General features: G+C 42.7%; 1 protein-coding gene across 2 annotated transcripts in view; it reads right to left on the bottom strand.

Annotated features, from left to right (window-relative positions):
* The window catches only part of SH3TC1 (SH3 domain and tetratricopeptide repeats 1), a 101,035-nt gene that overhangs the window by 23,856 nt on the left and 62,310 nt on the right, over positions 1-14,869 (bottom strand). For both annotated transcript variants that reach the window (XM_077477848.1, XM_077477847.1), the window contains 3 exons: positions 12,274-12,309; positions 8,928-10,598; positions 944-1,124 (listed from right to left, as the gene is read on the bottom strand). In XM_077477848.1, coding sequence (XP_077333974.1) covers positions 944-1,124; positions 8,928-10,598; positions 12,274-12,309 — 1,888 coding nt within the window. The remainder of the gene's footprint in view (positions 1-943; positions 1,125-8,927; positions 10,599-12,273; positions 12,310-14,869) is intronic.

Raw genomic sequence — 14,869 nt, 5'->3', positions numbered from 1 at the left:
CATCCCTACTTCTGATTTGAAAGGAGGGGACTTCTACTGTGACGGAGAGGCTTTTTTATTTGAAGGGGTGAGTTCTAGTGTGATGGTGAGGGTCCTGAATTCAAAGGGAGGGGGGACTTCTGATGTGATGGGGAGGCTTCTGATGTGAAAGGGGTGACTCTAATGTGAAGGGGACCTCTCATGTGATGGGGAGGCTTCTGATCTGAAAGGAGGGGACTTCTGATGTGATGGAGAGACTTTTGATTTGAAGAGGGTGACTTTTAGTGTGATGTGAGGCTTCTAATGTGAAAGGGGGGGGGGGGGGGGCGGCTTCTTGTGTGATGTGATGGCTTCTGATTTGAAGGGGGTGACGTCTGGTGTGATGGTGAAGCTTCTGATTTCATAGCAGGGGGACTTCTGAGGCGATGGTCAGGATTCTGATTTGAAAGTGGGGACTTCTGATGTGATGGGGAGGCTTCTGATTTCTTTGATGCGATGGGGGGATCCTGATGTGAAAGGGGGAGGGACTTCTGATGTGATGGGGAGGCTTCTGATTTGAAGGTAATTACTTTTTATGAGGAGGCTTCTGATGCGAGGGGGGGGGGGACTTCTAATGTGATGGGGAGGCTTCTGATGCAAAAGGGGGGGGGGCTTCTGATGTGATGGAGAGGCTTCTGATCTGAAGGGGGTGACTTCTGGTGTGATTGTGAGGCTGCCAATGTGAAAGCACCTGACAGCCATCATTCGGTCTGGGTTCACACTTGTGCGAACACAGAAATTGCATGTGATTTGCACCCGCACTGCAGTGCCGATCGCATTCAATGTCTGTGCAATGTGTGTTGTATGGCTGAACTCGCATTGGATTTGCAGGAAAATAATGCAGGGACTTTTTTTTTTAAACTTATTCCCAGACCATATATGATATCATAACAATAAAAAGCACACTTTTCAAATCTGATCTCACCTTTCAGTACCTAGAGATAAGTACAGTTTACTGATGGTTTCAATTACTTGGCCTTCCAATACTTTGTCTGCCATTTTCCTGGCTAAGGACAATTGGTATTCATTGTAAATGATGCACTGAGCCTCATTAACCATAAATGCGCTGTAGAACTGACACAGAAGCTGGACGGCATGGAGCTGACCTGTCCAACAGGAAACAGAAAAAATGACACTTGCTCTCAGTTTATGATATATTTTGAACAATGGAATAACTATTATCAAATACATTTCGGGATTTACCATATCAATCTAACATAAATCTGTCCATGCAGCTACAAATTGGTCATGTATTCAGGGGCAGGGTACTCAGAGTTTCCTATCTTTTAGGAAACTTGCTGCAATCAGCACCAGTGAATAATGGTGTTCCTATATAAAGACTGCATCCAAAGCTGGGACAAGGCCATCCAGTGCCCAGGGCAAAGATGCCATACTGCGCCCCCCTCCCCCTTTCCCTTAGCGTTAAGGTCAGGGCACCCACATTCCTGCAATAAACCATTTGGGCCTGCCCACCCCTTGTCCCGGCCCTGACTGCATCCCTTTTGTTACCACCACTGATGATGTATTTATCCTTGTGAAGTTTTAAGCCAGGACTAATATAGATGCAAATATGCAATCAATGGTCATTTTGTAGCAGAGAATACGCAAAAAGGTAAAATCACCGATTGTGAAGGTGATCTATCATTAAAAAGCATATATTTGCTCTCTTATAGGGACATCTAGAAACATTAAAGGGGTTGTAAACCCTTGTTTTAAAAAAAAATAACATGTCATACTTGCCTCCACTGTACAGTTTGTTTTGCAGAGAGTAGTCCCAATCCTCGACTGCTGGGGTCCCCCAGTGATGCTGGTAGCTCCCCCCCGCATCGAGTGCCCACGTTGGAGAAGGCTCTCCTAAGGTGGACACCCATGCGGGGACGTGCTCCCAAATCCTGCTTCTGTGGGCATTCAAGAGTAATTCACATTCATGATTCTATAATCATTTATAGAAACAAGTAAAATTTCTACCTTCTCTTCCAGTATACAGTATATACTGTATATTCCAGTATATATTCCACTATATTCCAGTATAATGTCATCTGCAAAGTTGGAGCAATTGTTTAAAGGTAAACCAAGTGAATAACACAGAGGTGCCATTTTACCAGTCCTTATTTAATTTTTATTTTTTACAGAGTCAGAGAATTAGGTATAGAGCATTGTTTTACTAACACCTATACCATGTGATACATGCCATTGCCTTCAGTGATTTTCAGTGATTTGGGACTACTCCAAAGTATTCAACCCTATCTTTTGGAGAATTAAAGTTAAAGTAGAACTATAGGCAAAACTTTTCTTTCATTTTGGATAGAGCAAGGGAGGGTTATAACCGTTGTCAGATTTTTAATTTTTTTTGCCAGAGGTGTCCCATTTCGGAGATTTCCCTTCTTTCCTGTCCCATAGCCAAGCAGGAAGTGAGAGGAGATCCCTGAAAATTAAGGGAATTCTTTAGGGACACCCAGGTCACCTGAACAATTGTTCCCATTGAAAGATTTTCCTCTCTATTACTTTTCTGGGGACAGCCCAGAATTTGGGATTTTATTTCACTTTCAATGATAATTGTAAACAGGACAAATAGAGAAGGGTGAATCTCCTTTACAGGGCACAAGCAACAATAAAAATTGACAGGTGTTCTAATCCCTATCCACTCTCTCCATTCCTAAATAGAAAGAAATGTGTTGCCTTTAGTTATACTTTAATGAATGCAGCCCATTATGTTAAAAGTGACTATAGACTAAGATGTGAAGCAGGGCGCAGGGTCAACACTCCCCTAATCCATGCGCTCGGCCCCTAATCTACATGCAGGGCGCCAGATGTATGGATTTCATGTTTTTTTCTTTAACCGCTTGCCGACCGCCTCACGCCAATATACGTTGGCAGAAGAGCTCGTACAGGCAGAATCACGTACCTGTACGTTGCGCCCGTGGCAAGCTCCATGAGTCGAATCGCTGGTCCTTGGACTAATTCGCTGCATGGATACCCGCGATCGCCTCACGGGGAGGAAGAACAGGGAGTTGCTAATGTAAACAAGCATCTCCCCGTTCTGCCAAATGAGAGTGTCACTGATCTCTGCTCCCTGCGATCGCAGCCACGTCCCCCCCCCCCACAGTTAGAAACACCCCCCAGGGCACACTTAACCTATACACTGCCTCCTAGTGGTTAACCCCTTCACTGCCAGTGTCATTTACACAGGAATCAGTGCATTTGTATAGCACTGATTGCTGTATAAATGACAATGGTCCCAAAAATGTGTCAAAAATTAAAAACGATTAGCCAGGAGTCCTAAGACCTGATTAGCCGCGAGTCCTAAGTCATAAGGAGAAGCAATCCACCGGAACTCGGGAGGAGACACGGGGGGGAGCCACCAAAGCTGCGACCTGGATGGGGTAAGTTCGGGGCTGGCAGAGGGCCTGGCGGGCAACGGGCGAGCAATGTGGTGGGGAGGGAAGCAGCAATCGAATGAGCAAGAGTCGAGGGGGTGATGTCTGGCTGGGGGAAGCTGCACACCCCCACCTCCAAGAAAATTGAGCACCAGCTGCCACTGATGTGAAGTAACTGTTATATATAACAATATGGATCATTAAATGCTTGAGCGCCCCATACCTACCCTATAAGTAATCAAACTGCATACTTGTCATTTTGCATCTTTTCTATGCTTTGCCGCTTCATGATTTTGCTAATCAGGATCATAAAATGTAAATGTTTGCTAGAATCTAATTTTAGAAATCAGTATGAAGGAAACACTGCCAAATGCTTAAACTGGTAAACTGTTGTTTCTTGACCTGAAAAAGAATGGTTGGGCCATCCATGTCAAACCTTCTGGTGGCTAGTAATCCAATTCCATGCCTATAACTGGGCAAGCCAGAGGTTTCCAGCTCTAATTATGCATACTGCTAATGAAAGCCATTTGTATTTACCCTTGAGCCTTCATAGGCCTCTTGTACATGGGAATCAGCTTGTATAATAGCAGTGTGAACAGCAAGCTTTGACAAAACATTTGCAGGGCTTCAATCACATGGTACCACCTGTGGCGCGATCTGTCACCCACTGTGTCCACCAAATACAGCGGATTTACATGGTACCATGTGATCACTGTGACCAATCACAGCAGATCACATGAGAGTTGTACACCATGGATGGCTTTCATTCATGCCACCCATTGTGTACTATTGTGTTGATCCCTGTGATTAGTGACAGTGCTCACATGGTACAGACAGGACCAATCACAGCCCATCTGTACCATGTGATTAACGGTGGCCAATCGCAGCTAACCACAATAGTAAACACAGAATGAATCAATTTCATTTGGTGAATATGGTTGCTTATAACAGTGAAATTCACTGGTATAAACAATCATAGTGTGTATAAAAATAAAGTCCTGATCACTTTCCCAGAGCAGTACAATGAATGTTAAAACTGTATTGCTCTGGTTACTGTATGTTAAAATAAATAATAAAAAAATAAAAATAAAATGTAATACAATTTTTTTTATTTTTTTTTGAAAAAACATTTAAAACATTTTTATTTATTTATTTTACATATTATCACCAGTCAGTGTCACTGATCACCACCAAACCAGTTATATGATGACACTATATTGCACTGGTCAGGTATATCATGAGTTATCAATTTTCAGATATATACATAGTCTGCGGACGCTATGACTTTCCTACAGACTAAATAATATACACTGATTTGGGTTATTTTCACCAAAGAAATGTAACAGAATTCAATCTGCCTTAAATTTTTGAAGGAAGATTCGTTATTTGCAAAATGTTATAACAGAAATGAAGAAAAACTATTTTTTTTCAAAATTTTCAGTCTTTTTTCACTTATTTATCAAAAAATAAAAAAACCCAGTGGTGATTAATTGCCAACAAAAGAAAGCTCTATTTTTTGTGAAAAAAAAGGATAAAAATGTCATATGGGTAGAGTGTTGCATGACAGTGCAGTTGTCATTCAAAGAGTGACAGCACTGAAAGCTGAAAATTGTCCTGGGCAGGAGGGGGGTGAAAGTGCCTGGTATTGAAGTGGTTAAAGTACCATTTGACTCCAGTATGTAAATGTTGAACTTGGATTCTAATGGGAGTGCTGATTGCCACTTTAACAAAGCTGTTATCAGGCTTCAGTTCTTCTTAAAAGTTTGTTGAAAGCCCTCTGAAGCCTGCTAGCAGCTGGCTTAAAGTGACAATCAACACTCCCAGGATCTGTGTTCAACGTTTACAAATTGCAGTTGACTGGTACTTTAAACGCTTCCACAAAACTAGCTGAATGCTCTGAAAATGTTTTTTCAAAGCTTGTTCACACTGCTGTTATACCAGCTGAAGCCCATGTAGGCAGTCTACTTCCTGCACTGCAGGTGGCGCTCTTCCACAGTGGCACTGCTGAAGCCGAAGTTCGTAAAGCCCAGGAAGTCAGGAAGAACACATTTCCTCTATGGTTTTCTGGATCACTGGGGAAGCATCCAAATGGATGCTGTCACCCCATGTGACTTGCAGCCATCTTGGGTCAGGCAGAGCCTATTTAAGGCCCTGGCTGCCAAGTTAGTCACGCATTTTGCGAGTTGGTAGAGTAGGGACAGGTTCCCTGGCCTGGTAGGGACAACACTAGTGGCAGGGAAAGGTTCGTGACAAAGAGGGAAAGCATAGGGCTCACAACCTCTCTGAACATCTGCCTGTTATTATATTATTATTATTATTATATAGGATTTATATAGCACCAACAGTTTGCCCAGCATTTTACAAAATGAATGTGCCTATTGGGCACAAGATAGCTAGGCCACATTCTTCACATCTCTAAAGATGCTGACAGTTTGTCTCTATGCACTGCTGGACTGCTGGTGAGTGTTCTCAGGTTGGGCTACCTTCCCGCTGAATTATTTGTGAACTGTTTCTGCATTATTTCAATAAAAGTTCCTTCACTGCACTGGGACTGAGTGTGTTAATCGACAGTGCTGCACCCCATTCACACCCGTGAAACAGGCCTTAAAGTGGAGTTCTACTGACTTTTGAGAGGTGGTCTTCAACAAAAGACCACTTTCCCACCCCTCGTTTTTGGCTAGCATCCTCCGGGACTGTGACATCGTAGGGGGCGGGGTCACCATGTGACATCACCCGTGACCCCTTCTTCCTATATAAGTCGCCGCACAACACGTCCCTGCCATTACGGCCAGAGAGAGCTTTGTGTCAACATCGGAAGAAGGAAGAAGAAGCAGTTGAAGCAGAAGGCAGCGGCGACAACGACAAGACCAGGCCAACGCTAGTAAAAGAGCTGGAAGAAGAAAGAGAACCCCCGGGAAGAAAAACCGAAGAGCGGGACAAGACCCCCAAAGTCGGAAGAAGACCCCCGGACGGCGGCGACGAAGGAGAATGCCAGGCTCCTCCACTAGTTAAAGAGCTAGCAAAAGAGCAGAAGATAGCAGAGGAGTCCGGCGAGAAGACCCCTGAAGACAGAAAAAGACCACAGAGCTTTCTAATAAAGTACTTTAAAAACTTGTGTTTTTTTTTTATGTACACTTTTTCCCCAGGTGAATGAGTGGGGTACATCGTACCCCATACTCATTCACATAGGGTAGGGGGCCGGAATCTGGGGGCCCCCCGCCTGCACACTCTGACAACCAACGGCCAGGGCTGTCAGGAAGAGGCCCTTGTCCTCATCAACATGGGGACAAGGTGCTTTGGGGTGGGGGTCCTGGTACGGCTCAGGAAGGGGGGGGGGGCGCTTGCTCGTCCCCACCCCCTTTCCTGACCAGCTGGGCTGCGTGCTCGGATAAGGGTCTGCTATGGACTTTGGGGGGACCCCCATGTCGTTTTTTCGGCGTAGGGGTTCCCCTTTAAAACCATACCAGGTAACGGGGCTCACGAGGTGTCAATCTCACTGATGGAGGCGGCGACATTGACTTCCTTCGCTAGTTCCGTCTACCTGGAGCTCCGTTCAAAATGAACAGACTTTACTCCGTGTGTGGGCAAGTCCATTCATTTCAAAAGTCTAGCGGACTAGCACACAGACAGGCAGATTGTTCGCCGGACTGCCGAGTCCGGCGGACAATTTTGAATCAAGACTTCTTTCTAAGTCCACCAGACTTTTGGGAACAAAAAGTCAGCCGGAGCCCACATGGGCGGATTGCCCAGCGCCAGATAATCCAACCGGGTGTATGCAGCATTAGCATGGTTTACTTTGTCAGACAGCTTCTATTTATGTGATTTCTTGATTTAACAGGTCTGGCAGTAATGAGGCCTGAGTGTGGCAAGTGAAATTTAACTCAGCTTTCCAAAAAATTGTGGTTAATCACAGTTCATTCATGATTCAGCATGGGAGGAGGCAATAACTTTTTCACATAGGGCCAAGCAGGTTTGAACAGCTTTTTTTTCCTTAACAAATGAAATGATCATTTAAAAACTGCATCTTGGATTTACTCGGGTTATCTTTGTGTAATATTAAAATTTGTTTGATGATCTAAATCATTTGTGTGAGTGTGAGAAAAATGCAAAAAAAATAAAAAATCATGAAGGGAAACACTTTTTCACAGCACTGTATATGTATTCAAATTTAGATTACTGTATATCTGCTGAGAAAATGAGCCGTGCCTAATGGTAAATCCAGTCCTAATCATGACCCTATCATCAATGTAGTCTACAGAAAACAAAACATAAGGTAAGGGTTGGCATTGCCATCCAAAGGCCATATCATATTCCTCCTGCTTGGTACGGAAATGGGATATACATAATATACTCTTATGAAGGTTGAATGTATCTTCTGACTCCAGGACTGGGGCAATATTTCATAGTTATAGCTAGTGGTTAACCTATTTATTGTTTTATTTAATTTGCTCATGCTTTGCTCTTTAAAATTTACAAAACTGTATATTTTGTTTCATTTTCATTTTAATTACTCATTGGATCCTAATACTATTCTGCCCTGCTCAAACAAACCTACTGTAAATGGCAAGTATGTGAGTCTTATCCTTCCTACTCTGTAATGTAATTGCATAATTGCATACACTGTAGAGCCCACAAACAGTAAGACCCATTTTTCTCTCAATTAACTAGTTTCCGGCTAGTAGTTGACTGGTTTAAATAAAACTTGTTTTGGGAGATCAGCCCACCAAATACCTTCTCTGTAGCTCTGTATCTGAACAAAACAACATGTTATAATTACAATATGTATTTATAGGGCCCGTATACACATATGCATGATTGTGTACATTGTGTATTTGTGTGATTGTCAAAGGGACAAGTCAGAGAAGATTGGCTCTTCTGACCCTGGCATTTGCCTTGCCTGTTGTGATCTGCTTGCTTTGACCTACCTTCTGCTGTGCGTGACTGCGTGGTTATGTATTTAACTGAAGGGCCAGCTACCTTCATCATCTGGTTTCCATCTGCAGTAGTCTCACCACTACAGCACTACTTGTCTCCACCACAGCTGGCAATCCCTGCTTCTTGGGCTTAACCACAAGGATATCTCTCTCGTCATTTCGGTCTCAAGACCAGGTACGTGAGAGTGGTCCATGCACCGAAAAAAGTATATAACACTTTTTCCCTAAAGCACCACATAATGTGTTTTCTGATGTGTGTGTTGGAAGACCAGTAGCGTTAAATGTAAGCTTCCCCAAAACACATGAACAAATATGCCCAATGGCCTTGACTTGCATTGACTTGCACGAACATAGGTGTGCAGCCAGAATCAAGATTTCAGAGATATTTGCTGATAAACAATTGATAACCTGCAATTTCAGTGGGTTCAATCAACAGATAGTGTAGGAAATGGAAACAAAATGAACTAGGGATTAATGTTCACAATATAATTCATAACTGTGAGACACGAGTCTGCATACTTGGTGTATATCATACAAAAGGGTAATTTGGAGGTTAGACCATTCCGTCCAACTTAAGAGCCTCTGCAGCAGAACATACCTTGTAAGTTCTTTGCTTCAATTGCTACAAGTAAAGCCCATTCATAATAAAGTCTTCCTGTTTCCTTCTGGTCTCCAACAATGTAATGGTAACCAAGGACCAGTAAAACATGAATAAAATCAGCTCTGTTATTGACAAGTGGAATGCTGGAGTAAATTGATACCGATTTAACTAAGAAACATTCAGCCACAATCCTAGCTTTTAGATGTAAACATAATGTGCCAAGGTTTGCCAACACCACTGCCTGGTTTTGGAAGTTGTCTGCATCCTTTGAGATCTGTAGAGCTTTGCAGTAGTGATTAGCAGCATTTTTAATCATACCTCTCCGCTGTAGAGCAATAGCAATAAGATTGTGTATAATGCCCATCTGGTGTTGTGTACAATCTGAAAATGACACCATAAAGTTCAGTATATCTAAAGCTTCATTACTGCGTCCATCAAACATATACAACCAGGCGAGCCAGACCCAAATATCCACCATGTGCTGCCTTTTAATACCGGAGTGCACTGCTTTCATAATGTAAGACCGAGCTTCCTTATATAGTCGATGAGCTGCACAAAGCTCAGCTATACCTAGACACATAAAAGTGCATAGCTCCTGTTCTTGTTTGGTGACCGCTGATGACAAAGCACATTTCAAGTGGTAGGCAATTTGAGTTGGAAATGTCTTATTTCCAGGTCTTTTCATCCCACACAGCTTAGAAGCATTTTTAATGATGAAATCAACCCTTCTTAACGAGTCTATCATGCTACAAGAGGTCTGAGAAGCCACTTTCACACAGCTCAGAGTCAAATGTGGCAGACACTTGTGACTGTACATGTCAGCGAGTTGGAAGTAGTATCTTGATGGTGAGCAATCACTTGAGGCCGTCATGTTCTGTAAAACTTGTAAACGCTCTACGTAGGGAAGAGCTTCATCATATCGCCTTAAACTGGTAAATGTTTTAGCCAAGAGCAAGCAAGCATTTCTTTCACATTTCTGGTCTTGGCTCAGGATCGCCTTTTTTAAGGCATATTTAAGAACCACAGGTTCCATGTCTGTATTGCTAATATAGTTTTGTAGTCCAAGGATAAGGGATGAAGACTTGTCCATCATTTGAAAACTCTTCTCTTTGGATTTTTGTTTCAGGTATATAGCGTTTAAGTTCATGTGGATTGCAGTAAAGAGGAAAATGTCTGAAAAATCCCCATTTAGGACCCCCATTGCTTCCTCAAAGTAAACTCTTGCTTGTGAGAACTTATGTTTTCTGGTGCAAAGCCTGCCGAGAAGAAAGCAAAGCCTTGCTAGAGCCCAGGTCATGTTGGCTTTCTTCGCTGATTCTCGTGCTACACTGAGATACCGAACCAGATCTTCCTCTTCTCCGTATTCATAAAACAGGCTTGTTAGAAATGTATATGAGACATCATAGAGCTTCCTGAAGCTTGGGAGATAGGTTCCACTATTTAGAAACTGAAGTAATGATTGCAGCCATTCATACTGCTCTTCACAAATACAAAAACGTATGTCCTCACATATGTCACAAGTTGTCTGGACCTCAGCAGAATCAGTGTTCTTTTCTTCAATGTCAGCAAATTCATCTGGGCCAGTGTTGGACTTCCCCAAAAATTCCTCCAATGTCTCTTTTAGGTTTTCACTGTCGTTGCTTGATGTCAGTTGATGTTCTTCTGAAACTATAAAGAAGAAAATTGATATTAATACACTGATTTATATATGCAAATTATTGGATCATTTTTTTAATGGCCAACCAATATTCAAAGTTTGGTCTAAGAACTCTTTTTGAAGAATAGAACTAAATTTCAAATAAAGCTTTCACCCACTTTAGAATGGTTTTGTCTATATTTCTGGAGATTCTGAAATAACCCATTGCACACTGCTATACATTCTTATTTGTAGAGAGATATTGCAACAAAATGTTTGTATCAGTGCCGATACTAAGCATTTGCACAAGTGCTTGTGCAAATGCTCTGATACCTAAAACGGATACCTTTGCGGTGCGATTTGAGCACATACAATATGCATGAGCTCAAATCAAACTCAATACTGTGCGAAACCTGCCTGAATCACATGCAGTTCCCACACTCCTCGGCCTGGGTTCACACAGGAGCAGTGTGGAAAACTGCATGTGATTCAGACAGGAATCGCACCACATTTCTGTTCAAATCACATGTGATTCTTTGCAATGTGATTTAAGTTCTTTCATTTTGTATGGGCTCAAATCACACAGAACCTCACAGTATCAGTAATTAGTATCGGCAAGTAGTTGAACACAAGTATCGGTACTTGTACTCGCTCTTAAAAAACAGGTATCCATGCATCCCTAATAATAACAGGAATTTTTGGTTTGAATATATTACGATGCATGTACAAGTTGATCACTTGTGCCAAATATTTATTTGCTCATAGCAAATTTTAATGGGCATATAGTGCCATATCGATATGTATATTATTATATACAATATTTTTAATAAAAAAAATATATATATATATATATATTCTGTGTTTCACTGACTGCAGGTTCACTTCTCCCTGTCTGTCTAGAAATATTTTGGAAGATAGTGGGCTGGGAGAGTCAAATCAGCAGCTGAATATTTATGCAGCCTTGGCCAATCTGGGGGATGTGCCCAGATGGTGACTAGGAGGTAGCATAAATACTCTGATGCTTGGAAAAAGAGGGGTTCTTGTCATAGAGAAGGAGATCCCAGTCTGGAGGGTTGCTGTCCTTCTGGGCAGGCCTGCCATATTTCAGCTGCTTATCGAGGTGGCAGCTAGGATAGCTGGGAGGCCTATTCTGCTGAAGTCCGTTGGAGATGACTGAGGGGCTGTCTTTTGAGGATATGGTCTAGGGCAGTGATGGCGGACCTTGGCACCCCAGATGTTTTGGAACTACATTTCCCATGATGCTCCACTACACTGTAGAGTGCCGGAGCATCATGGGAAATGTAGTTCCAAAACATCTGGGGTGCCAAGGTTCGCCATCATGGGTCTAGGATGACAGGAGTAGGTCTCTAGAAGATATTGGGAGGAGATATCCAATTATCCAAGGACATTGATGAGTATAGACTGGTGTGATGTGCCTGGCTGTGGGTGCAATTGCTGGGAAAGAGCCCTTTAGACCGAAACAGCAGACTCCCACTGGAGTGAGTATTACATATAGTTGTTTAATGTTCCTAGAATAATTCTAGGGTGAATATCCACTTTAAATACAAATCTAGAAAATTCCCTGTACATCTAGAACAACTACATGTTTTCGCCATACACTGATGTAATATACTGCCTGTGTTGCAGCAGCAGTGGTTGTACACAATATGGTGTAGTCCTATTGTCTCACATTTAGCAGGTCCTTACCTTTGTTTCTGTGAACTTTTATCTTCTCAAATTCATCTATAAATATCAGAAACAAACAAACAAGAGTTTTATATTAGTGGGAGCCACATCATAGCACTGTGACATCTCTTGGTAAAGCTTGGAAGTTAAGTGCATTACAAGCCCCTAACACCACCTCATTAAATTAGTCAATATACAGGGCCAGGCAGCATCTACAGCATGTAGTGCCTAAAGCAGAAGCCATGGTGCTGCATGTGATCAGCTATGACACCAGTCATTTTATGACTTGACAGCAGTGCTAGACAAATCATCCAGTGCCCAGTGCAAAGATGCAAAACCCTGTTTCCCCAACCCAATTTATGATGTGCAAGCTTGGGGGACCCTACGCCCAGCAGTCACTTGCTTGTCAAAATCACAGCCGCTATCACTACTCCTGTCAGCCGCAGTGGCGGCTGGTGCTCACAATATTTGGAGGGGCGCAAACAAACTGAAAAATACTGAAACCCCCCATCAATTGCAACCTCACTGTGCCCATCAAATGCAGCCACTGTTCCCATCTATTGCCAGCCATTGTGCCCATTAAACGCAGCACTATGCCCATCATACGCTGCCACTGTGCCCATCATATGCAGCCACATGTGCCCATCTTATGCAGCCACGTGTGTCCATCAAATGCAGCCACTTGTGCCCGTTAAATGCAGGCACTTGTGTCCATCATAAGCAGCCACTTGTGCCCGTCAAATGCAGCCACTTGTGCCCGTCAAATGCAGCCACTTGTGCCCAGTATATGCAGCCACTTGTGCCCATCATATGCAGCCACTGGACCCACTGACCCTCCCGCACTCGCGGGGCTCACGGCTTTGGCAGCACTCCAACCCCCCCCCCCCCATGCGCGCATGGCTCTGACAGACCCCCCTGGGCACTTACTGCCAGGCAGCAGCTCCTCTGCAGTGAGTGCACCAGAGCGGTGGCAACCTCTGCCCCAGTGTGTGCCTCCTCCGCCGCGGTGTCTGCTCCTCTTCCTAAGCTCCGGGCATCCAATAGGGTGACCTGGCACTTTGGCCAATCAGGAATCAGGTCTAAAGCCCTGCCTCAGAATTTAGTTCTACCCAGTCATTAGGAATAATAGCCCCTTCTCTATTGCTGGGGCCAATGCATGTGTACTAGTCCACAGGGCTGCAGAAACATATGAATCACTCCCTTGGCAGATTTGGGGTGACAGCAGCAGTTCTATACGATAGATCTTATTTTCTGACATTTAAAGTGTCATTAACCCCACATCATTAAAAAATATAAATAAATGCTGTATTACATGCTGGTAATACTCACTCAGTCACTGTGGTATTCATTTCTGTATTCTGTAAAAAACCTAGTGAATTCTGCTGTTCTCTGTCTCCCCTTACTGTCCATGACCCCACTGCAGTTGGGGATTTTGCAGAACAGTGTTGACAGCTAGTGCACATGCTCAGCTTTCAGTGAGTTTCTATGCTGAGCATTTCCTCCCTATCACATCGGAGCAGTCCATGTGACTATAGAGTCACACATGAGGATGTATACACGGTGGTAAATGACAACCCACTACCTCCCTGCTCCTCCATGCCCATTAACCAACTAAAAATAATGGTGGTGGGATATTACACATTGATGGATGCTTCACCTCCCTGTTATTCTAAGTCTCAGGCTGGAGGGGAGTGACACAGCCTGTGACTGGCAGAAATCTGCCCACACCATGTTATGCCAAAAAAATAATAATGATTTGATTTTAAATATATATTTGTATGACAATTTAAAAGAGTCTATTGATATTCATTATTTTTTTTTGTTCTGTAGTCCAAAGGCTGTTTTTTTTTTTTTTTAATTTTGAACATATGACCAGCAGCAGGGAACTAGAGGCTACTCCTGCCACTGTTTCCCTACAGACCTGCTGGGAAAGAGCTGGGTCATGTGACAGCTGTATATCGATTAGGAAAACAGGTACTTAGATTTTTGTATTAAAATATATACAGTGCCATCATCCACATACAGAAACAGAATAATACTAATAATATAAAGTTAAACAGTAAATTAAACAGTATGTGTTTAGTATCACTTTAAGTTGAGTGCAGCCTGGGCAAGGCGTTAGGTCTGTGGCCTGGAGGAGAGGAAGTGTGTTGAGCTTTCATATGTACTGCAGCAGTGTGCATCATTTAGGCATCAATAGTTGGAAGGAACAGTTTTTTGCAACTTAGTTTAGAAGTGTGTGCTGTTGTGGTAAGTACATTCATTATGCTATGTAAAAAACCGAGCTTTGCTGCTATTGCTGATAGTGACATTTTCCACTTACCGAGTCATATTTGCTATGTTTTTGTTTGCTTTTGTAACACAGTAGGTATTTTAAACGAAATGCCTAATAAATTGTTTTGCATTCCTCAAGCATTCTGAAATATTTTTTTTAGCACTGCCATTAGAGATGGTAAAATCAATGAATTTGAATGCGCAGTTACACAATAAAATGATTTCCATGTTCCCTACGTGAAATTCAAGTAAGTAGCAATCAGACAAGAAAGATGAGCAACTTTCGTACATGTGACAGTTATTTTGCATTTATATCAATCTTTCATGGCTAATAGTCAGCTCT

Source organism: Lithobates pipiens, unplaced genomic scaffold, assembly GCF_037356315.1.
Source record: "Lithobates pipiens isolate NorthernLeopardFrog02 unplaced genomic scaffold, aLitPip1_a1.2 Scaffold_13, whole genome shotgun sequence".
NCBI lineage: Eukaryota > Metazoa > Chordata > Amphibia > Anura > Ranidae > Lithobates > Lithobates pipiens.
The sequence above is the reverse complement of the archived record's forward strand: the minus strand, read 5'-3'. Positions and strand labels throughout refer to the sequence as shown.